The sequence below is a fragment of the Perca flavescens genome, chromosome 24, assembly GCF_004354835.1.
Source record: "Perca flavescens isolate YP-PL-M2 chromosome 24, PFLA_1.0, whole genome shotgun sequence".
In the NCBI taxonomy this organism is placed as follows: Eukaryota; Metazoa; Chordata; class Actinopteri; order Perciformes; family Percidae; genus Perca; species Perca flavescens.
Window position 1 is genome coordinate 9,827,128 of NC_041354.1, and position 22,454 is coordinate 9,849,581.

The 22,454-nt window shown below is 40.7% G+C and overlaps 2 protein-coding genes across 5 annotated transcripts in view; both read left to right on the forward strand.

Moving 5' to 3' along the window:
• Positions 1-6,403, forward strand: part of mcf2la (mcf.2 cell line derived transforming sequence-like a) — a 53,316-nt gene extending 46,913 nt beyond the window's left edge. For 3 of the 4 annotated variants that reach the window (XM_028572226.1, XM_028572224.1, XM_028572225.1), the window contains 5 exons: positions 1,647-1,721; positions 2,479-2,588; positions 2,700-2,812; positions 3,180-3,283; positions 3,499-6,403. In XM_028572226.1, the coding sequence (XP_028428027.1) occupies positions 1,647-1,721; positions 2,479-2,588; positions 2,700-2,812; positions 3,180-3,283; positions 3,499-3,578 (482 nt within the window). In that variant the 3' untranslated portion in view covers positions 3,579-6,403. The remainder of the gene's footprint in view (positions 1-1,646; positions 1,722-2,478; positions 2,589-2,699; positions 2,813-3,179; positions 3,284-3,498) is intronic. The other variant, XM_028572228.1, reaches the window with a different exon arrangement.
• Positions 6,404-7,091: 688 nt separating this feature from the next.
• Positions 7,092-22,424, forward strand: cab39l (calcium binding protein 39-like). Its single transcript, XM_028572239.1, has 9 exons — positions 7,092-7,429; positions 15,171-15,297; positions 17,147-17,311; positions 18,124-18,242; positions 18,331-18,499; positions 18,680-18,739; positions 19,702-19,767; positions 19,892-20,035; positions 20,192-22,424. The coding sequence occupies exons 2-9, from the start codon at positions 15,196-15,198 to the stop codon at positions 20,369-20,371; spliced, it is 1,005 nt and encodes a 334-aa protein (XP_028428040.1). The 5' UTR covers positions 7,092-7,429; positions 15,171-15,195; the 3' UTR covers positions 20,372-22,424.
• Positions 22,425-22,454: the final 30 nt, after the last annotated feature.

The following is a 22,454-nucleotide window of genomic DNA, read 5'->3' on the forward strand; positions in this document are numbered from 1 at the left end:
CTTCAGTGGCTAAAAAGCGTTTTACTTTGCAGGGCTTCAGCAATCTCAAGAGTCCAAAAGGTAATGTTAGCAGAACGAAGGAGGTTTTTAAAACAGGCATACAATGCTTAGACCAGTTTAGTGTGATTAGTTCACTGTGGTGTGTAGCTCTTGCATTCTTTCCTTAACGAATGAAAAGTTAATTCATGAGCACTAAAACACACCCTTAAATTAAATAACTAAAGATGGACAGTGTTTTCCTTACAGCCAGTATAATGATCATCAGGTCTACATTAAATCCAGTTCATACATGTGCAGTGTTTTTAATTAATGATCAATTATTGCCCCCAGTCTAACCTGATTCAGAGCCTGATGCAGTATAACTGGCTGTTGTGAGAACTGGTGATTCTAGTTTTCATGTTGCAGACACTCTTCCTCCTGCTGTTAAAAGTCAAACATTACCACTGCTGTAGTTCTGGAGGCTTGAGGTCACATTTAGTTACAATGTGCTTCTCGCTGGTTTAGTTATTTAATGACAGTGTTATATTCTTGCTTCCCCGAGGCTGTTCTCTTTCTCACTTTTCTCTTGGTCTTTCTCCCTCTCTTCACTTTTTTCTGCCTGTGTGGCCAGGCTCGGCCCTGAGCCCCGAGCACTGCTCCAAACGCCACTTGGTCAAGAGTGACCCCACACCGTTTGGGTTCAAAGGTATATTGTTGTCCCACAATAGGGGCCCGTCTAATTCTAGAGGCCATCATTCATCCTCCCATCCCTCACCACTAAAGTGTACACTGGTGTGTTTTCATTGTGTAGATTTCACCTGCGTCTCACATAGAGGGCTGAAACTGGATAAACCAAACATTTATCCAGCAGTAGAAGCTGTTCCTCATACTATCACCCTACATTTGTCATGACAGTATTGTACATATGTGGAGAAAGAAATGTGTTTCTGACTATCTGCAGGTCCTGGAAGTCTTCAAATCAGTTATGTAAAGCGCTTAAATAGCATTGAGTTTATTAGCCATTTCCTAAACCCAGTTGTATTATCATCATGGTAGATTTTCTTTGGACCAATGAAACCTCTCCAAAAAAACAAAGAAACCTGCAGATGCTCTGTGATATTTCTTTTTTTCCTGAACACTGCAGTTGCTATGTGCATGACAACATGATTTTCAAAGGTCATAATCATTATCATTATTGAAGACTTGTACCTTTTAACATTTTGGGAAATATGCGTATTTGAGGCGTTGTATTGGAGTCCTTGCTGAGAGTTAGCTTAGCATAAAGCCTGGAAACAGGGGGAAACTGCTAGCATTGCTTTGTCCAAAGACATGGATACATAGACAGATTTTGTTTCCTTTGGACAGACCCTTTTCATTTAACTCTCAGCAAGAATGTGAATTGAAAAGTGTATTTCCCAAAATACTTTGTAAAAGATGTTTTACTTTGTTTAACAAATGTCGATGAATGAATGATTTACTAACTGATAAATTGACTACTTTACTAACCATAAGAGGGAAGAATCTTGCGTGTGTCCCATGTCAGTGATTTGGAGCGTGATTGCTCCTGTAGTCCTCTGGGTCCATTTTACTGACTGACCAGCTGACGCAGCTCTCTGACTACAGGACTACTTGTCTCACTGACATGCTGGCTGTTTCTCCCCGTCTAGAGCCGGCTTCCCATGCCACTCTGAGCAGAGTCAAATGGATGAGTACCTCTAGTCTGTTACAGAGCAAGCGGCGAGGTACAGTGCCGCTCTCAGGATGAGCCACTGTGGGTGTTTGCTGTGGTTTGTGGTGGTGATGATTGATTGGATCAGAGGTCAAGTGTTTCATTTAGCCTTGTATGGAGTCTTATTGTCTTATCTTCGATTGGCGTGAGATGAGTTTTAAATGACCTGAAAGCTATTTTTACTTGCAAGTATTAGATTGCAAGTCTCAACCAAGGCTTAATGACAGACTTTTTTTTCAAGGTAACCACTCTACCTCAAATCAATCACTCTCTCTCTTCTTCTACTATTGGGTGTTATGGGTTAGTGGTTGTGTGGCGTGGACTTATTTTTCAGTCAGAGCAGCCTTGAAATTAATCCATGTGATTCAAATCTCTGCGCGTTCTTTGACAATGAATCCTTGATTCACTTTGGTTTGTGTTTTACTGGGATCTGTCTGCTGTCTCCATTGATCTTCTTTGGGATTTTGGAGGAATTTTGTGTGTGCGTGTGTGCGTGTGTGCGTGTGTGCGTGTGTGCGTGTGTGTGTGTGTGTGTGTGTGTGTGTGTGTGTGTGTGTGTGCGTGTGTGTGTGCGTGTGCGTGTGCATCTTTGGAGTTATCTAATTAGTGACCCAGGTAGCATTTTAATGCCACATGGAGTGGGACTGATACTGATTCTTCAAGTCACTTCTCATTATTCCACTTCTCTCATTTGCTTCTAAATCTCCTCACCTGTGTTCCCTTCTGTCCTCTCCGCACCACCACCACCACCACCCACCTCCCACCTACAGGCTGGAACAAGGCGTCTCTCTCGGTGGATGCCTCAGAAGAGAACGATGGGTACTCCAGCAGCGAGGACCCCATAAACTCTGACGCCGAGGACGAAGGAGGAAGGAAGCTGGTGAGACTTTCACATACAGCATATGGTTTCCCTACACTGTCTCTTTTTTCTATACTTTGCTGACGTTTGCCAGCTCTGACTGTCTGTCTTTGCTGACCTTTGACCCATTAGGCTCCAGGAAAGTATACGGTCGTAGCAGACTGTGAGAAGGCGGGACCTCAGGAGCTGTCTGTCAAGAGTGGAGACATGGTCCAGCTTATCAGAGAAGGAGAGGAGGGACTGTGGTAAACATCTTCCTTTCTCCAGTCAGAAGAATCCAAATTTGATTTTATGCAGACCTGAAAAAAGATTATTGGTCTACATTAGCTGGTGGTTTTAAGCCCAAAGAATATAAACAAGACTGTATAAAACCAGCAATTATGAAAGCAACCAGACCTATATCACAAAGTCATTGAGAAAAAAAAACTTGAATTCTATGCGAGGGCCACAGTATGATTCCTGCTTTCACCGAGAAAAATGCATCTTTAAAATTTGGACAAGGAAAATCCCCAAATCTGCTAATAATGATGTGCAATAATGCCAACGAAGGAAGCTATATGAATAGATATTTACACGGTTGGGTACAGTCACTGTTTGTTTAATGCTCTGTAGGTTTGTGAAGAACCTTCGCAGCAGTAAGGAGGGCTGGGTGGCAGCAGCAAACCTCCTCAGCCTCATCTCCGAGTCCAAGTCATCCCAGTCGCTCAGCAGCTCAGGTATGTTTTTCCATATACACTATATATCGGGTCTATTGACACCTGTTCTTCAATACGTTTCAGCGGTAATGTGTTCTTTCTGTTGAATTACTGCCCACACCTCAGAATTGTTGCTGATTGGTGAGGGCAGAATATTTGTTTGACTATATATAAACACAGATCCTGCCTTTTTGGAAGCAGTAAAGCCACCAAGATTGTCGTTGTTTGTCCTGCAGATGGCAGCGTCTCTGGGAACGTCAGCACTTCTTCCAGCTGCAGCGAGACCTATACCAGCTTCTCCGACATCAAACCCTGACCTACGATCACTGTCCTGGCGGCTCCAACCCTCAAACTAAAACAATTTCCATGTGGAATTTAAAAAAAACAACTAAAGCTGACCCTGACAGGAGGACGGAGTCAAAGCGCTTCATCTCGCAGACCATCCACGTCACAGTTTGTCGGACCCAACCAAAAATCAGAAGGAATCCTTGGATGTGCGAATGTTACCAGTGTTTCAGCTGACGGTCGACTACAAACACCTTTTCTGAGTTTTTACAGCCACCTGTCTGTCTAATTGCAACACAGATGTTACAGTAATGTGATGTTTCACCTCCTGGCAGGCCTTCTTTAAAGTTCACAATCTTTGTCAACTACAGAGAAAAGCCACCGTAAATTTCTTCAGTCTAATATTTAATCCTTCTGATTATGTAGCAAAGTGTAGAAATTAAAATCTGCACTAAATGTGAGCTCTCAGCAGCTCACAAAGCTGAACCACTTCAAGTCAACAACATCCCAGCATAGCGGCAGATTCTTGTGTGAAACAGGTACAGATACTATCAGACTGGTATTCCACACGATGCTTTAGTGTCGGACATTAATCGTACACTGTGAAAACTGGCAGCTGGCTGCAACCAGAACAAATGCTTTCAGTGAATCTTGGAGCATCTCTGAGCAGGCCAGATTTTCAGGGCGTGTTACTGAAAGTCTTGTCACCTTTTTGTACGGGGAAAACATACTAGGTAAAGTGTGTTAAACCCCTGTAGTGTCTGGCAGGCCAGTGGTATCAAATTAGTTGTTTTATAATTTTTCCGCATTTGAGAATGCTGTATTCCTCCCATGTTGTTGGTAGGAGCTTCCTGGTTTCATGGTATTAACTTGTATAAGAAACACAGAGTCAAATGTATCACTAGGTGAATGTCACCAACAGCACTACCTGGGGGTCAGATGTCATGCACTTCTCCAGCTACACATACGAATCACTTACACAAAGAGAGGCAGCTTGGAACAACTTTTGAACCTCTTTTGAAACTTTTTCCAAGAGTTATTGTCTAACCCGCCTCTGAACTGCTCTGGATTTACCTCCTCAGGAAGCCCAAGAAGTTGCGTGGGCAGGCAGGTGTGACTGCATACCTGCTTGTGTCTACTAAATGTCTTTGTGTGTGTGGGCACCATTGCACATGTGTGTGTGCTTCAGAACAAATCCAACTAGTGTATGTCACCCCAGAGAGGCTATTTAGCCACAGACAGCAGCTGCATCAGAGTAACACACAAGGTCCCATTTAGGAACATTTTAGGTAAATTACTCATTCCTTTGCCTGCTGGATTCATTTCTATTCAGGTAAAGTTAATTGATAACCCTCCAACCCTGGTCAGACAAACAGAAACAGACACTCATAAATCTCAATACTCTGCACATACATTTTGTGTCATGGCCACTGCGCTCACATATCTTTGGTTTGCACTGCAGCAACAAAAGCAGGCTTTGTGCCCTCCCTCTGCTCCCAGCCAGTAGCCTCTTCTCTCCAAGCAGGACTAACCAGGGCCCAGACCTTTCTCAACATGTTTGCACCACCCCACCCGACAGCAATATTTGTTTACTTGCCAAGATGTAGCAGAGTAATCGAATAATAAAGTGCAAAAGGATAATGACAGAAGTCTGACTTTTGGTGTGAATTACACAACAGGAGTGGTGAGTAAGCTAAGTTGGCCCTATTGAAACTAAGTGGAAAAAGAGGATGTTGAAACAAGTTGATAGCACATCTCTGACAGCCAGCTGCTGTGACACACACACACACACACACACACACACACACACACACACACACACACACACACACACACACACACACACACACACACACACGGAACCTGTGCTATTCTGAACACTGAATGACACCTTTTTCTTACCTTGCTTTTCAAAGGTTTTTTATACCCCAAGATTTCTACTGTATCCTCAAGGCACACTGTAAAACAATCGTTTCCTTTTCCCATCTTTAATATTGAATGTGTGACTCTGTTGTTAAAACAGAGAGTGCAGCATGCCGTTACTCACACCAGCCCCACCTGTTTATTACATAAAATGGGTTATTTGTCCACCACTGTTTAACACCACTGTGGTTTTGTTAAATTTCGCCACAACTATGATTAGTGCTTGTGGGTGTTTTCTTGAACCACTATTATACTCAAATCGCAACGCGCGTGTCCTTCCTATGAAAGGAAAGATTCTACAGAAAAAGGAAGCTTACAGGCCTTTCTGTGTCAAACTGTGAGCTAAACCAGAGAGTAAACTGTGGCTGGCATTATGTGTCTGTCCGTGTAAGTTCTGTAAGACTGAAAAATGTATGTCACACTTGTACAGATGTGTCCTCTATACCTCACATTGTTTTCCTCGAGAGCATGGACATTGTGAAGAGGATTATGGTTTTTGTGAGTCTCCTTGTCTCGCTGTATGTCTTCTTTCTTTGTGGCATGTTCTTCGTAAACCTCTCGTATCAAAGCCCTGAACGAGGCAAGTATTTTTTACTAGGCACTTGTATTTTGTGAGAGTTTATTTTCTGGCCTCCTAAAAGCTGACATGGGCGCTAAACTTGTCAGTGTTCTCTCATGATCACAAAATAAAGCTTATTGAATAATTTGCTTTTTGACTTGGAGGCTGGAGAGATGAGAAGGGTTATATTTTTTCTTTTTATGCAGCACATTGCAGCAACCACTGTCTTTATTTTCCTATTGTATCTATTGAGTATGTTGTTGATATAAAGATATTATAATGAGACATCAGTGTATATTTGTAAATATGTAATACTGAATTGTATGTAAAATGAAAAGCAGCTTTAATAAAGTCTGAGATGGTTTCCTCTATTGGATTGTGGCTAGTTTATATTATTTAAATGTTGTTATTAATTTGTAACTGGCAGTTAGACAAGTCTAAGCCATGTGTTTAGGCTTTTGGAATCAGCATTATCCAGTACATTTTTTCACATACTTTTTTTTTTTTTTTTTTACTAGTTTAATATTTCACCTAAAAGAACATGGATACATTGCCAATGTTATGAATTCTGTATTCTGATCCGGAAGTGTAATTTCAACCACGTGGTATCTAATCTCCAATGGTCTTTTCCCAGTTTATACTGTCATGATTTGGCCTGGGGTACGTTCCCATATGTACACCATCCGACCTTTACTCTTTTATCTCCTTTATTTATTCCTCTCAGTGGTAGAGAAAAGACAATTATGTGCCCCAATATATATTAAATGTAAACATAGTGAATACATTTGTACTTTTGTCGATTTAAATGCCATATATTCTAGGAATATCTGAGGCAAGGTGGGTAGAAGGGCTTCATGTGAGAGGATGTGAACGAGACCCAGCCGCTGCTGGAAAGATACAGATGTATTAAGTTGGCACACGGGAGCCAGACAACCACCGGACGTGACGCGGTTTGCTCTATAAAGCAAATTCGTCTGTGCGATAGTGTAATAGTGTACAAATATGGACATTTTTGGTTTAGTTCGTAAATAAAGGCAGCATTTTGGTTATAAGTAGTTGTTTTCCGTTTTAATTTTTAACCTTGCTCCCCCATATTCTTCTATTAATTTGAACGGACGCGTGTCCGCGCAGTTTTTATTACGAAGGTTCATACCGGAAGTCATTAAGTTTGTTCATGCTAGCTTGACAGAAGATTGGAAAGCGACCAGATGGAATTCTGCACTGGCTTCTTAACAGATTCCACACATTTTAAATTGTATCGCATACATTTTTAGCTGACTTTCCTTCTAACAACCAACCCTGGCGTGACAACAAAAGCCTATCTGGGAGGCTCGGCTGCGCTGTGAACCGGGACAGAAGCGGTCAAGACATTTGGATACCCTACCAAACATCTTCCCACTGTAGGTATCATTTCTAGCCCATACTGTCGAAAAGAAATAGCTTCCAGTTATCATAATGGAGAGATATTATTGCCCTTGACAGTCTTTCTGTTAACTTCAGTCGGGGTTGAAATGTGTGTTATGTTGAAAAGTGAGACCTGTCTAATATCATTTGTAGCAGTTGTTTCTGAAATGATGCAGACAACTGTGATTAGCTTTGAGAATCTGTCAAACAAAAAGGGAGTTTAGCCGGGGGCGAGAGGGGTGTAGCCTTGTTAAATCACATTGTCTGGGACTGTTAATGCGGCCTTATTGTTATTTAGTGCCTACTGCATTACACGCTCTTATTCCTTTACACACTGTCGTTGACGGGATATTTAAATTATTTAGCAGCACAAATACAGTGTGCGTTTTTAGTGTTTGTTTTTTTCCTCCTTGCTATGTTAGGCTACTTTAGACGACCAGCGTCACGCTAGCAAGAATGAAAACAATGCAATTTCCGGTCACCTATTTCATAATAAAACCTCTCTGACAATGATCTAGTGCTGAAACTATTATTTAATTAATATATTGATTAATTTTTAGAAAGTTAATTGCTGACAAATTTCATTAATTAATTAATCGTTCAAGATAATTATCAAGTAAACATGGGCATCTGTCATGATTTAGGCTACCTACATTTTGTAGATCGTATAATTGATTAATTGAAGAAATAATTGACAGATTGATCAATATTGATTATAACAAATTGTTGCAACCCAGTTGTCATTGTTGCTTTGCTGTATGGTAGTAACAGCACTTTGCAATAACAGCCATTTTGTAACATAGTTACTTCAATTAATATTTCTAATGCCATTTACCTATGCTAGGATTAGCCTCTGTTTGCTGATTGATGTGAATGAGTTTTTGCTCGTTGTTTTAATCCTTATAGTGGACATGCAGTAATATCAACTTATCAAAATTGATTTTATATTCATTGTATATCTGAGACTGATTGAACAATTATAAGTCTGTTAGCTCAGTTGTATCACTATCTCAGTGGACAGTTTCACTGCCTCAATTTTTCGAAGGTTTTTTTGAGAAAACAAAATTAATTCTGGAGTGATCTGATAATTCATATATCTTGTATGTAGAGCTGAAGTGAGTTGCCATTTATCCATTAGTTTTGATAGATTTTGAAATGTTAGTCAGTCAGTGCTTAATGATGATGTTCTAAATCTGCTCTGCTTTTATTTTTAAAGCACAACTACCTAACTACCTAAGTTGGCTTACTCTATTAAGATTGACAGACTAGAATCAGATACAGTAGGCTTTTAATACCCTTGGAGGATAGGCCTGTCTGTCACTGGTTTAGAATGAACCCTTATTGACTCAGCACGTAACCTCTTCAGATAAAGCTTCTGTATATGGTAGCAAGCAGACGGTGTGCTTGTACAGAACTGCAGGTGGGCATGCAGCAGGTGATGGCTACTTTGACACAATAACAATAGCACAGAGCCTTAACTCAATCTTTATTGTTATGCAGTATGCTCCGTGAAGTGCATCAAATACAGGCAGGCATCAGGGTTTGTTACAATAATGGGTTGCTTCTGTAAGGACATTTGTGGCAGTAACAAAATCCCATTTCCCATTCAAAGTTAAAAAAGAGAAATGTTTTTTTTTTAGTCCCATCATTATCAATCTTAGGAATGGACTTGAGCTGATGTTTGTCCTTTTCATGGAGCATTCCTCCCGGGTTGCCTTGGAGAGGGCAGTCTTCTGGTGAACGTCTGCGAAGACAACGCCTCTTTGTAGTTTGACAAGCGGCTGTGATGTAGTTCAAAGTTCAAACACTTGGAACTTTATTTCTCTCTCTGGGAGCTGTAGCAGAGAAAGAGCAACTTTTTTAAAGACTTAAAAAGCCCTGAATGGTTTTGAATTTGATTACCTAGATTCAAGGCGGCAAAGTACAATCTGTCTTGACTTTGATTTGAGAAGTGCTCAAAATGTTGCAGCTGTTTTTCTTTGTAAGATATTAACCCCTTTTAATTGAACTTTTATTCAATTAACAAAAGTCTCATATAGTTTCATATAAGCTGACTGAGTGTTTAAGGGTTAAATATCCTCCTCGAATACCCAAATTACAGTTGAATCATCGTTTGGCTGCTTCTGCATTCCAAGACAGTGGACAGGAAATGCTTGTCAAATTAAAAGCCGCCACCTTTGTTCTTCTTTGAAAGGTGGTACATTCGTCACATTGTTCAAGACTTCATGAAATACATTTGCAAGCATTCCAGATTGTTTAAACGCTGTAAAGGATAGACACAAGCAAGAAAAAGTAATTGTGCATTTTACTTTTCCATTTTTTTTATCTGGAATCAGAATATTCTAACTTTTGCAAGTAAGTCTGTAGATTGTAAAATCAGTTCTTGTTGTTGTCATGAGTAATGTAAAACCTGTTTTTAACGCGAGCCACGAAATGTCCCAAGTTGTATTCACTAGCAGTGCTGGCAGACTGACATGTAGGTGTGACTGATAACTAGCTCGCTACAGTGGACTTACTTTGATTAGTCATCGAAGCCACGACTACCAGTGTAACTACTTGTTACAGTAGATGTTACTGCAATCTGACACTGCAGAAGGCAGCTGTGCTAATTTATGATTGATTAGGAGAGTGATCTTTAATTGTGATATACTAGGGGTGGGTATGTGTATTTTTGTATTTGCGTGAAAGAATTATAATAATAAAAATAATTGTTGAGTTCTTTTTTTTACGTAAAAATATCAATCATTAAGTGGTTTAAGGCTCTTAGTTGTGGGGAATTGCTGCAACTGAAGATGTCACTTTTGGCTTTAGGTCAGTTTTCTTACATTTTATAGACAAAAATAATAGAAATCTTATTTACTGCTTGAAATGTTGATGATAATTGCTTGTACCTTAATATGTATAAAAGTGAAATAATTCTTTATGATCAGATTGATATTGTAGCCGTATAGCTTTATTCTGCATATCCTTATTTAAGACTCATTTGGTCTCCATAATTATAGCTGAAAAATTTATATTTGGGGCAATGTGGAGCCTTTCTCTTTTCGATTATACTTAAACAGAGCAGCTAGCTGTGTGAGTTCAAGCCCAGTGGGCACCAGATTAATTCCATTACATAACATTAAGCAGGCTACGAGTGAAAATGAAGGCTTTACAGTCACCCAGAGCTTAAAACTTGCCAGGATTCCAAGACGTGTTTTTATTAGATGATTAAATGGACCCTTTAAGTATTCTTTTAATAAACAGAAACATTTAGTTACAGTTGCAGCAACAAGGCCGGACGACAGAGTGGAAATATTAGACTTTTGACATAGTAGTTTACATTATAATTGGTATAGAAAGCAGGGCAGTTCCACCCTGATAACTGCTTCTTCATTGCCTGCTTATCCTTTGATAAATATTGACTGGGTTGAAATTGTGTAGGCATGACGTAATATGATAATAAAGTGAAACTATTACTGTGAATTATTGCAAATGAATGCATCATATTTAAAGGTCCCATGGCATGAAAATTTCACTTTATGAGGTTTTTTAACATTAATATGTGTTCCCCCAGCCTGTCTATGGTCCCCCAGTGGCTAGAAATGGTGATAGGTGTAAACCGAGCCCTGGGTATCCTGCTCTGCCTTTGAGAAAATGAAAGCTCAGATGGGTCGATCTGGAATCTTCTCCTTATGAGGTCATAAGGAGCAAGGTTACCTCCCCTTTCTCTGCTTTGCCCACCCAGAGAATTTGGCCCACCCATGAGAGAGAAACATCATGACTTTCAAACAAGCAAAGTGACAGTTGGTCAAGGCCACACCTTGACCCCCCCCCTCCTCAATAGCTACAGACACAGAAATGGCACATACTAAGGAAAGCTCATTGTGGGACTGGCTCTAGTGGCTGTAATTCTGCACCAAGGCTGAATTTCGGGAAAGAGACTTCAGATACAGTATTAGGGGACCACTAAGGTCTTTAGAGAGCCGAAGTCACGCCCCTTCCGGTGGACCTCATGGGACCTAAACTCGAAAAAATATGAACAGTAGTGAACGGGGAGAGGCAAATTATTTTTTGATCCCGTTTGTATTGAGCCATGGATTACAAATATGTTCGACAATTTAAACGATAATTTTTCCGTAGGTTAGCTGTAGGTTTGTCGTAGTACCACTTAGTTTTGTGTGAAGCCGCTCCATGAACTACATCTCTCGTCTCGCACAATTTACGTCACCTAGCTTGATGCTCAACTTGCTCGCTAGCTAGATAGCTTAGCTCTGTTCCACAACACATGTAACGTTATCTTAACTGCTGTGTTTTATCCAGTGAAGTGTTTTCAGCCGATAAGCAAAAGAGCAGGCGAGATCCTCTGCTCATTAGAGTAACGTTACATCCCCGGTACGATACACACAGACATCAGCGAGACATCATCCATGAGACATGGACAACAGTTGAACAATAAACAGAGACTTTCTTCGGTTGAAAAATAATGTTTTAAATTGACAAACATCATATATGTAATCCATGACTCAGTTCAAACGGGATCAAAAAATAATGATTATCTCTCCATTGACTCTGGTTCATATTTCTTTCCGAATTAAGGTCACATGGACCGGAAGTAGAAGGGCGGGACTTCGGCTCTCTATATAAAAGCATCCAAAGAGCACCATGTCATGGGACCTTTTAAAGGTCCCATATTGTGCTCATTTACAGGTTCATGCTTGTATTTTGGGTTTGTACTAGAACATGTTTACATGCTTTTTCTCATACTGTCTGTCTGAATATACCTGCATTCACCCTCTGTCTGAAACGCTCCATTTTAGTGCCTCTCTCATTAAGTCCCCCTATGTTCCCAGTATTAATATAGTACATAAACCTGCTTTTATAATGAAAAAATACATGGAAATCTCACTTTTCGGGGGGGAATTTAGGTCTTTTCTTGAGTGCAAGTTGATCTTCGGATGGTGACTAAAGTATTTTGTGCACTTAGCAGCCTGTGGACAAAGTATTGTGCGTTTCCCTGACGTTATGAGGCATCTTATTCCATGTGATTTCACTTGTTCCATGTGAATCAGCAGTCTACCCTCCGACCGATGCCACTGTCTCGGTGTTGGGGGAAAAAAAGCTCATTAAAACCTTGAAATCAATTCTTTCTGCCCAAACCAAAAGGTTGAACACTGCGAGTCAGTGTTGAGGGAAATGAATACACTCAGCTGAGTTTTTGTCTTTGTCAGGTGAAAACCTTGTGATTCCAATTCGAGCTGTTTTCTTGCTTTTGCTGGCATCGAAGAACCCTCTTTCTGGCCCCTTTTTTATGAAATCTCAAGTAGATATTAATAGAGCATCATGTTGGGTCTTATGTCCTATAATGTGATTTTTCTAATGGAGCAAAATTGATGTGATAAATCAACTGTACAGCTTGGAGTTGACCACTTTGTGTTAGTATTGTTAGGGGAAATCAGAGGGTCCCTACTCTCCACTGCTCAGGCAGTACAGTAGAAGTGGATGACATGAGGTTGAAAGAAGCAAGAAAAGATAGAGCGGATGAGAGGAGGAAAGAAGGTGGGAGTTAGAGTTAAGAGGGAAGGTTATGCCCTTTTACATTTCCAGATGAGGATTAGCAGTCACAAGTTCTCTGCCTGTTCCTGACCTGGCCTGGATTGGAGCTCAGCTCAGTCATGGACTTGACCACATTCTCTCCCTTTGCACAGTGGAAGGACATTTGCCTAAAGGCGCTTACTCACCAACCCGATTATCGGCCGTCGGACAGTGTGGCGAGGTTGGTGACCCGAGTCTGTTTGGTGTGTTCCGTGCCGTCGTCAGTTGGAGGAGCTGTCGGCGTTCATTTGGGCCGATTTTACTTGTTGAATCGGCCAGTGGGCAGTTGGACTCAATAACCAATTCCCGGAAATGACAAGCGGGATGAGCGTGACGAACGCCTCTCAAAATCTGACAAATCTTTTAAACTGTCCTTTGTCAATCTGAAATGAAGACAGATTCAGCAACTGCATGGCCTATTTCTCGCTATTTTTGTAAAATACGAGATCGTATTCTGAACGAGCCGCCATTATGGTCGGTTTTGAAATTCGGGAGAAGCCAGACCCACGTTCATTTTTTTTTTTTTATAACGTCTCACGCACGGGTCGGGTTGGTGTGTCAGAGCCTTTAATGTATGTCTTGCATGACTGAATGCAACATGTAAAGGCACTGACATTGACATTGACATGCTAAAAGTCCTGATTGAGACTTGGTAGGTCAGTAACACCAAAATACTGTAGTAACCTACATCTACTGGCACCTTCTTAACTGTTGATACCAAACAGTCCATGACATTCTGACAGTACCGGGGCAAAATACAACCTGTTAAAATAAAGCAAAACCAAATTATATGGACAGTAACTTTAAGCACCTACATTCATTCATATATATATATATATATATATATATATATATATATATATATATATATATATATATATATATATATATATATATATATATATATATATATTTTAGTCCACTTTTTAGCAACCATTTTGTCACATTGTGCTCTATAATTACCCTTGAAAAGTCTGGATACCATGCACAAAATCTTGACAGGGTTGTGGCAGTATTAAGTCCTGACTCATTACCTCTAAAAACCTAAAAGGAAGAACTATACATGTTAGAGATTTAATGAAGCAAATGCAGGGCCTATTTTTGTCTCAAAATTATTTAAACTGAAATTGGGGCAACGTTTAGGGGGAAATTGGAGGTTTGGAGTTTTGGTTGTTTCTGGTCTTGTATAACATTCCAGTGTATTTTAACTTTGACTTTGAATATCTGAAGAGTCTGGTGTCAAAAGAGGGCCACAGTTGTCACTCATGTAGACTAGAGATGACGATGGAATGTGTCTCTAAGGTGCTAGAGGAATCCTAACACACACACACACACACACACACACACACACACACACACACACACACACACACACACACACACACACACACACACACACACACACACGGTTATTTCTCTCTCAGCTGCCTTTTGTTGAGTTAACTGGTTTTAAGTTAAAAAATGCATCCATTCCAGGAGTCCTCCAAAAATGTAGGAACATCTAATAAAAGTATTTCCTTTAGGACAGTAGTGTTCTTTGGATGGCTGCATCCTGAAACAGAAAATAATGTTGGTGTATCATGTTCTAAATGCTGAGTCCTTCCTGTGTCAAACATTGTGACACATTACCACTCCTGATGCTCATTTAGATATTGGTGTGGATATACAGTATATCAGCTAAATGCAGCACAGAAATGACAGGACAAAAATAGTGGTTTCATTTGTATTTAATAACCGAGACACCCAGCACCAGAGAGCACTAACAAGTTCAGTAAATGGTATCTTTATCACAAATGTATGGCATCCGGATAAAAGAAAATTGTGCATATATATTTTCAGATTTTCTTAAATATTGATGTCTATATGAGCCTCAAAAACTCAGTATTGCTAGGGCTCTCATCCATTATTATGTATCCTAGAAAAGCTGGCAAGCTCCTAAAGGTCACAGAAATGTTATGAAGCAGATGTACACTTGATCATGCATGGCCAAGTTTGTCTAAATTAGGAGCAAAGTCTGTCATGAACTGACTACAGAACTGACTCCACACTGTTGTGGTTGCATACAGCTTGTCATTGAATGCTCCTTTTTGTGTCGTGTGTTTGTGTGTGTTTGTGTGTGTTTGTGTGTGTGTGTGTGTGTGTGTGTGTGTGTGTTTTTTCCAGGTCCCAAGGCGAGTGTGTGTCCATCATGCCGCTGTTTGGTAAATCCCACAAGAGTCCAGCAGACATCGTCAGGACCCTGAAGGAAAACCTGGCCATCCTGGTCAAACAGGATAAGAAGACAGACAAGGTAGAGAAGGCGTGCGTGTGTGTGTGTGTGTGTGCGTGTGTTAGGGCTGGGCAATATATCAATATTCTATTGATATCGTGATATGAGACGAGATATCGTCTTTGGAAATCGTAATATCGTAAATGGCTTAAGTGTTGTCTTTTCCTGGTTTTAAAGGCTGCATTACAGTAAAGTGATGTCATTTTCTGTGTTACCAGACTGTTCTAGCTCTTCTATTATTTTTACCTTTAACCACTTAGTCATTATATCCACATTACTGAAGGTTATTTATCTTGGATATCATTGTGAAGCTATTTTGTAAAAGCACCATTTGTTAACCCTATAATATCGCCACAATATCGCCATCGAGGTATTAGGACAAGAATATCGCGATATCCAATTTTCTCCATATTGCCCTGCCGTGTGTGTGTGTGTGTGTGTGTGTGTGTGTGTGTGTGTGTGTGTGTGTGTGTGTGTGTGTGTGTGTGTGTGTGTGTGTGTGTGTGTGTGTGTGTGTGTGTGTGTGTGTGTGTGTGTGTGTGTGTGTGTGTGTGTGTGTGTGTGTGTGTGTGTGTAGGGGCCCGAAGGTGACAGCCCTATGTGAAGTAGGACCATGGAACAGCCTGGCCCTGTCATCTCCTGACACTTCACTGTCAAGACAGTTTACATACACACACACACACACAAATCATTAACTACAAAAGCTAAGTTTAGGCTCATGTCAGTTTTAGATTTTTAACTCTAAATCTGTAATGTTTGTTTGAATTCCATATTGGCTTTTGTGTTTCTCCATATTATGTCAGAGGCACCTCTTAACAGAGGTGTCAAAAGTATTCACATTCATTACTCAAGTAGAAGTATAGATACTGGGGTTTGAAAAGACTTCTGTAGAAGTTGAAGTATCAACTCAAGCTTTTTACTTAAGCAAAAGTGTAAAAGTACTGGTTTCTAAACTACTTAAAGTATAAAAGTAAAAGTAATGTAAGGGGGAAAAAATGTCATTAAGGACAAAAGCTTAGCCCACCCCACAGGGCCCTATAGTGCACTACCTCACCTCCACAAAAAAAATATTTTCTAAAGGCCATAATGACTATAATAATGTTATATTAAAATCATACGTGCAAACTCCGAAGGGCTGAAAAAGGTGACACATCTCTTCTGTGTTTTTCAGACAACGGCAGCTACAGTCTGGTGTTAGAATCCTCTCCAGTGAAATACAGACACACTTTTACACCGTTTAGCTGTCAGCATTTTAACCGTGTTTACTCCAGCTGCTAGCTAACGGTAGGCTAACGATACCTGCTGTCAGGTGTAGTGTTAACTAGCGTCCCGTGCAGCAATGTTTCAGTTCCCTCTAACGTCCTTTTTTGGAGCATCAGAGAAAAGCTCAGGCATTTAAGTGGCACTGAAATGAGGCACCGAAATCCGCGTTGCTATTCGGTCCGGTAGATAACGGTCGTTAAGGCACCGGTGCCGTATTAGCGGCGGGTCTGTGCAGGTGCGATGGATTGCGTACAAACCAATAGGGTGTCGGAATGGTATATGTTTATACTTCTCATCCAACCACAATCAAATTCACTCTTTTGTGTGTGTGTTTTTTTGAACAATGACAAGCCGCAATGTTCCTTGCATTGAAAACAAGCCGAACTGAAATAGGAGTAACAAGGCTATTTTTAAAATGTAAGGAGTAGAAAGTACAGATAATTGCGTGAAAATGTAAGGAGTAGAAGTAAAAAGTATGCTGTAAAATAATTACTCCAGTAAAGTATAGATACCCACAATTTCTACTTAAGTAAGGTAACGTCGTTACTTCCTTACTTGACAGCTCTGCCTATTAACCTCCTCCTCTCCTTTCCCATCTGTTCTCCAGGCGTCTGAGGAGGTTTCGAAGTGTTTGGTGTCCATGAAGGAGATTCTGTACGGTAGCAACGATAAGGAGCCTCACACCGAGACGGTGGCCCAGCTGGCCCAGGAGCTGTACAACAGTGGCCTACTGATATCTCTGGTAGAAAACCTGCAGGTCATAGACTTTGAGGTAAGGAGAGAAGGGTATAGTCATGATATTGGTCCACACGTTCTCAGTTGTCTCTTAGACTGCAACATAAAGCAGTGTGCCATCCTTTATGATTAAAGGGTAACTTTGTTTTGTTTTTTTCAACCTGGACCCTTATTTCCCCATTTGGTTCCTATTTTCACTGTTCCAACAATCACCACTTTGGTTTGGTTGAAACAAACCCTTAATTCTCCCATTTACATGTGAAGATATGCTGGCTCTATACACGTTTTAAAAGTATTGTTTATTTAAGTGGAGTCTGGTGAGTTTGGTGATGGTGATAGGATCCTTTCCATAATGTTGTCAGACACTTGGAATAACCATCTGAGCCTGTCGGTGACAAAAACAGCACTTTTAGTGGACAGAAAGTGACGGTGCGCATTTGCCATATAGGATTACATTGCAGCCCGGTTGGCGGCTGCAGGTGTCAGCGTTTTTTCGCTCAATACTGGACCAATTCAAAGATTTTTGTTTATATTTAGTCACTTAGACACCAATGCATGGAAAATAGGGTCGAGGTTGAAAAATACCAAAATTACCCTTTAAGCTGCCATACAAACGGGATAGGAAAACTATTTTCTTCAGTTATGGAGGGGAAAGAGAAATAAGAGGAGCAATGATTGACTGTGGTTGACTACAGGATGAAGAACAGGAGGAAAAAGTACTTAAAGTGTGTGTGTGTGTGTGTGTGTGTGTGTGTGTGTGTGTGTGTGTGTGTGTGTGTGTGTGTGTGTGTGTGTGTGTGTGTGTGTGTGTGTGTGTGTGTGTGTGTGTGTGTGTGTGTGTGTTTCCAGGGTAAGAAGGATGTGTGTCAGATCTTCAACAACATCCTTAGGAGGCAGATCGGGACGAGGAGCCCCACCGTTGAATATTTCGGTTCCCACCAAGAGGTCCTGTTTATACTGTTGAAAGGGTGGGACTGACACACACACACAGTACATACCGTACACAGTTGAGTGGCTTCCAAAGAGGTGACACAAATACTCTCTCTGTGTTTGAAGGTACGAGACACCCCAGGTAGCGTTGAATTGTGGGATCATGCTGAGGGAGTGCATCCGCCACGAGCCGCTCGCCAAAATAGTTCTTCATTCGGATCATTTCCAAAGTTTCTTCAAGTACGTGGAGATGTCCACCTTCGACATCGCCTCTGACGCCTTCGCCACCTTCAAGGTACATTGGGTCTTCCTGTCCTAGCCTGTACAATAAGCTCTTACCAGAAACTATAGAAAATATGTTTTTTTTTTTTACTGCATCTGCTCTGTAGGACAAAAATGCCAATGCAATGCAATGTCATGTTTAGCTCCATTATCTGATCAACTTGATTTACTATTCATGTGTCTTTATTCCCAGGATCTCCTGACAAGGCACAAAGTGCTTGTGGCTGAATACCTCGAACAGAACTACGACGCTGTGAGTGATTTGAACACTCAGGATTAGTCTGGGAAACACATGATGGATGTAATATCTACCACACATGTTAAAGCGGGTTTGCCCTGTTGAAACAGCGTTGCATCACGCCTCCCCCTCCATCCCTGACAACATCCTAGCAACACACACACTCCCACGTCGGTCACGCAACATCAGCCGCGGAGCACTATTTGGAAGCATAAACGTAAACACTGCTTCAAATGACGGCTTGACCAGTGGAAACTGATACATAACCAGATCAGGTTATCAGTCGCCGCAGTGCTCAATGGCCCAGTCATGTATGGAAAATAAAAAGAAAGTCAGCAATAAAGTTTTGACTAATGCACTTAAAGTTCCAGGAAAGCTGGATCAGTGGAAAGCCCTCTCAGTGTCACAACTTGTCTTGACACAAAGCTCTGCTCTATGCTGTTAGTCAGCGGGGCCCCTTTCATAGGTAGGGCCCCCAGAGGTCTCGGGCCGAAGAAACCCAACACAAAACTGCCTTTTTACTTGGACGTTGTATGTTGACAGATGTCGCTGTGACAAGGCTGAGCCAGAATACAGCACTTTGATTAGATTTTGGTGGCCTGCCCAGGTACATTTACAGCAGCGCAAGTTGGTTTTGACTGATTTTAGTATCGGTGATATCCTAAAAACAAAAAACCTAGTGTGACAACGGTATTAATCATTGTTCAGTCAGTGCCAAATGTTTAGTGTTATCTTAGATTGAGGAATACTGTCCATTTAATCCCACAGTTGAGAGAGAAAGAACTATGATTTGCTAAGAGTAAGGGACATAAAACAGGGCATGTAGCGAGGCATTCTGATGTATGACAAAGATCCAAAGGTTGCACTGGTATGAAACCTGAAAACAGGCAACCACAATGTTGAACTACGAGCCTAAAGGCTCAAATCCGATCTCAGACTGTTAATAATGTATAATAAGATGTGTTATGTAATGGCAGGTGTTTGCAGACTACGAGAAGCTGCTGCACTCGGAGAACTACGTCACCAAGAGGCAGTCTCTAAAGGTTTGACTCTGACTCGTGTATTCATTTGTAGAGCAATATATATCGTTGGAGCAATTCAATTCTTAAGAAACAGTAACCTCTCTAATAGATCATTTCTACGTCCCATTGTTTTTCTCTCCTCCAGCTCCTGGGCGAGCTGCTATTGGACAGACATAACTTCACGGTGATGACGCGCTACATCAGCAAGCCTGAGAATCTCAAGCTGATGATGAATCTGCTGCGAGACAAGAGCCCCAACATCCAGTTTGAGGCCTTCCATGTCTTCAAGGTAAAAACTCCACGCTCATGCATGTAAACACAGCAAGTATTGATCCATTCAATTAGAAATAAGTCTACCGAACCCCAAACACATTGTACGTACAGAAGGTAAATTCTCTCCGTTAAGCATGTTTGTAAAAATGTTCTCTGCTGCACCTGTCCTCAGGTTTTTGTAGCGAACCCCAACAAGACGCAGCCCATCGTCGACATCCTGCTCAAGAACCAGACCAAACTAATCGAGTTCTTGAGCAACTTCCAGAAGGATCGCACGGATGACGAGCAGTTCAACGACGAGAAGACCTACCTAATCAAACAGATCAGGGATCTGAAGAAACCGCCGTCCTAGAGAAGCATCCCTCCTGTGCCCCTCACCCCTACTTTTTATCAATAGGAAGACATACAGTAGAACAAAACCCCACATTAACAATAACGGTTATTCTATTTCAATCTTCAAGACGTTATTTGCCTTTTTTACTCTTTGTTGGTTCATTTGAAACTTGTGCAAAGTTTCTTTTGTCATTTTTTTCACGTGACACCTTGTTTTTCTTTCATCTGTAGCATGTAGTGTTGGAGGCAGCAGATTTGCTGTTGGGAGAACCAGCAAAAGCTTCGGACAAAATGCTCCGACAAAACAGACATGACCAATTTTTTTTTTTTTTTTTAATGCTATTACAGTCACCAGTTGCAGATGCTCCATCAGTCTCTGCACTCAAATTGAATTTTCTTTTATCTAAATGAAGTAGCTGCAAAAAACAAAACTTAGAATGAAGAATTAATGCTTTTGTTTTTTTAACAGGGTCAATGTGTCTGGTCGTCATCGCTAAAAGCTTTGTTAGCCAAATGGCAGCAGTAATTCTCAGTTGCCTCCTGCTTGCCAAACGTCTCTTTCTTATTGTAACTGCCAAAGCCAATGATGGATCAAGTGTTGTCCCTTTTTAGCATTGCCAATTCAACAAGGAAAAAAAGGCTGAAGCAGTTCTCCGAAATTGAGAACACACTACAGGATATAGCCTATAAAGGCCGATTTGTCTATGATAATAGCATTCAAAGATCCCAAAGATTTGGCACTCAGTAAGACTAAGAGAGAATATAGGTGTTTTAGTCACTGTTGACCAAAAATCACCAACATAAAATAACAATTGTAGGAATATTTGAAGTCTTTAAAATGAAGGGCCTTCTTAATTGAACATTGAGCTATCCATTGGTACGGTAAGCTTCAAACATTTTGATCAGTGGTTGTCTTCGCCGGTGGCTGATAGCACTTTCTGTACGATATGATTTTTTTGTGCGTTATACTTAAGCTGATCACTGTTTTCACAAATGCTCGAGAGAGAGATAGAGAGAGAGAGATTCATTTCTTGTTTGTACACCTGAAGTGAGTGACAACAGGAGGCACTTTGCTGTGTGGAGGAGAGCAGCTGTAAAGATGGCTGTTTGGGTTTTCACTCCTTTTTCTTTCGGTATTGTATGTAACACGTGTTTAGCTCTGATTTGGATCTGATGTTAGAAACAGGTGAGAAGATTCAGAGGTGCCTTTATGGTTTGGCGTTATCCTTTTTGTTTTTTTGTATTTTCAGTATCTTTCCAGGGGGAGCTTAATTACTGTGTTAATGAAAATATGCTCTGGATAGAACATATTAGTTGTGATTAAGCAGTGAACCTCTTAATTCAATCTATTTAAGTTACGCTGTCAAAGAAACATTTTGGCTGTCATTGTGTACGGACCAGGGTCTCAGCGTCACTTTGAGTTTCAATGTGCGAATTACAAACTGGGTCGGCTACAAACTCATCGGGAGACTTGTCGCAGAGGCCAAAGCTGTAACTGTGAAAAATCCACATGTAGTTAAAGGACCATAGAATGTGCAAAATCAATACATACATTGGCACTTATGTCAGTAAATTTCTGAATTTATTTCCCAATCAATATCTGATGTGCGTCTATAGGTTACTTTGAGCTCCCACAGATGTTTACTGTTTAATGTAGTCATGATGAATGACAATTACAAGCCTCTTAACTTAGGACACTCTAAACTGTTTCACAAACATTTAAAGACTAATGTCTACCTGCCACAGTGAATCGTAACAGTAAAAAGGCAGTAGTAGAGTGCAGTTGGTCGTAAACCTGTGAATTGTCATTCTATTCTTTTCATCTGAAGTAGAAGAATAAAAAAAAAAAATAGTTTTAAGCTGTGACATATCATACTTTATCAGAATACAACATGAGATGCAAAAGTGGGCCAACCAGCTACGTCTTTGCTTTTTAACTAAAACAATGAGCAACTTTGGTCCCAGCAGAACTCTACATCATCTTCTCGGTGTTTTCTCTGAAAGCAGCTCCCTTCATTTCCACATTGATGCTATTGTACCACATTCACGACAAATAAAAGGATGGGAATGCATGCTTTGTGTGTGTGTGTGCACATTTGTTG

Bases quoted from the DNA above. Each gene is read 5' to 3' on its own strand.
- cab39l (XM_028572239.1), top strand. From the start codon at position 15,196: ATGCCGCTGTTTGGTAAATCCCACAAGAGTCCAGCAGACATCGTCAGG. The intron at 15,298-17,146 runs GTAGAGAAGGCG...TCTGTTCTCCAG, and splicing joins AGGATAAGAAGACAGACAAG to GCGTCTGAGGAGGTTTCGAA. The intron at 18,500-18,679 runs GTACATTGGGTC...CTTTATTCCCAG, and splicing joins ACGCCTTCGCCACCTTCAAG to GATCTCCTGACAAGGCACAA.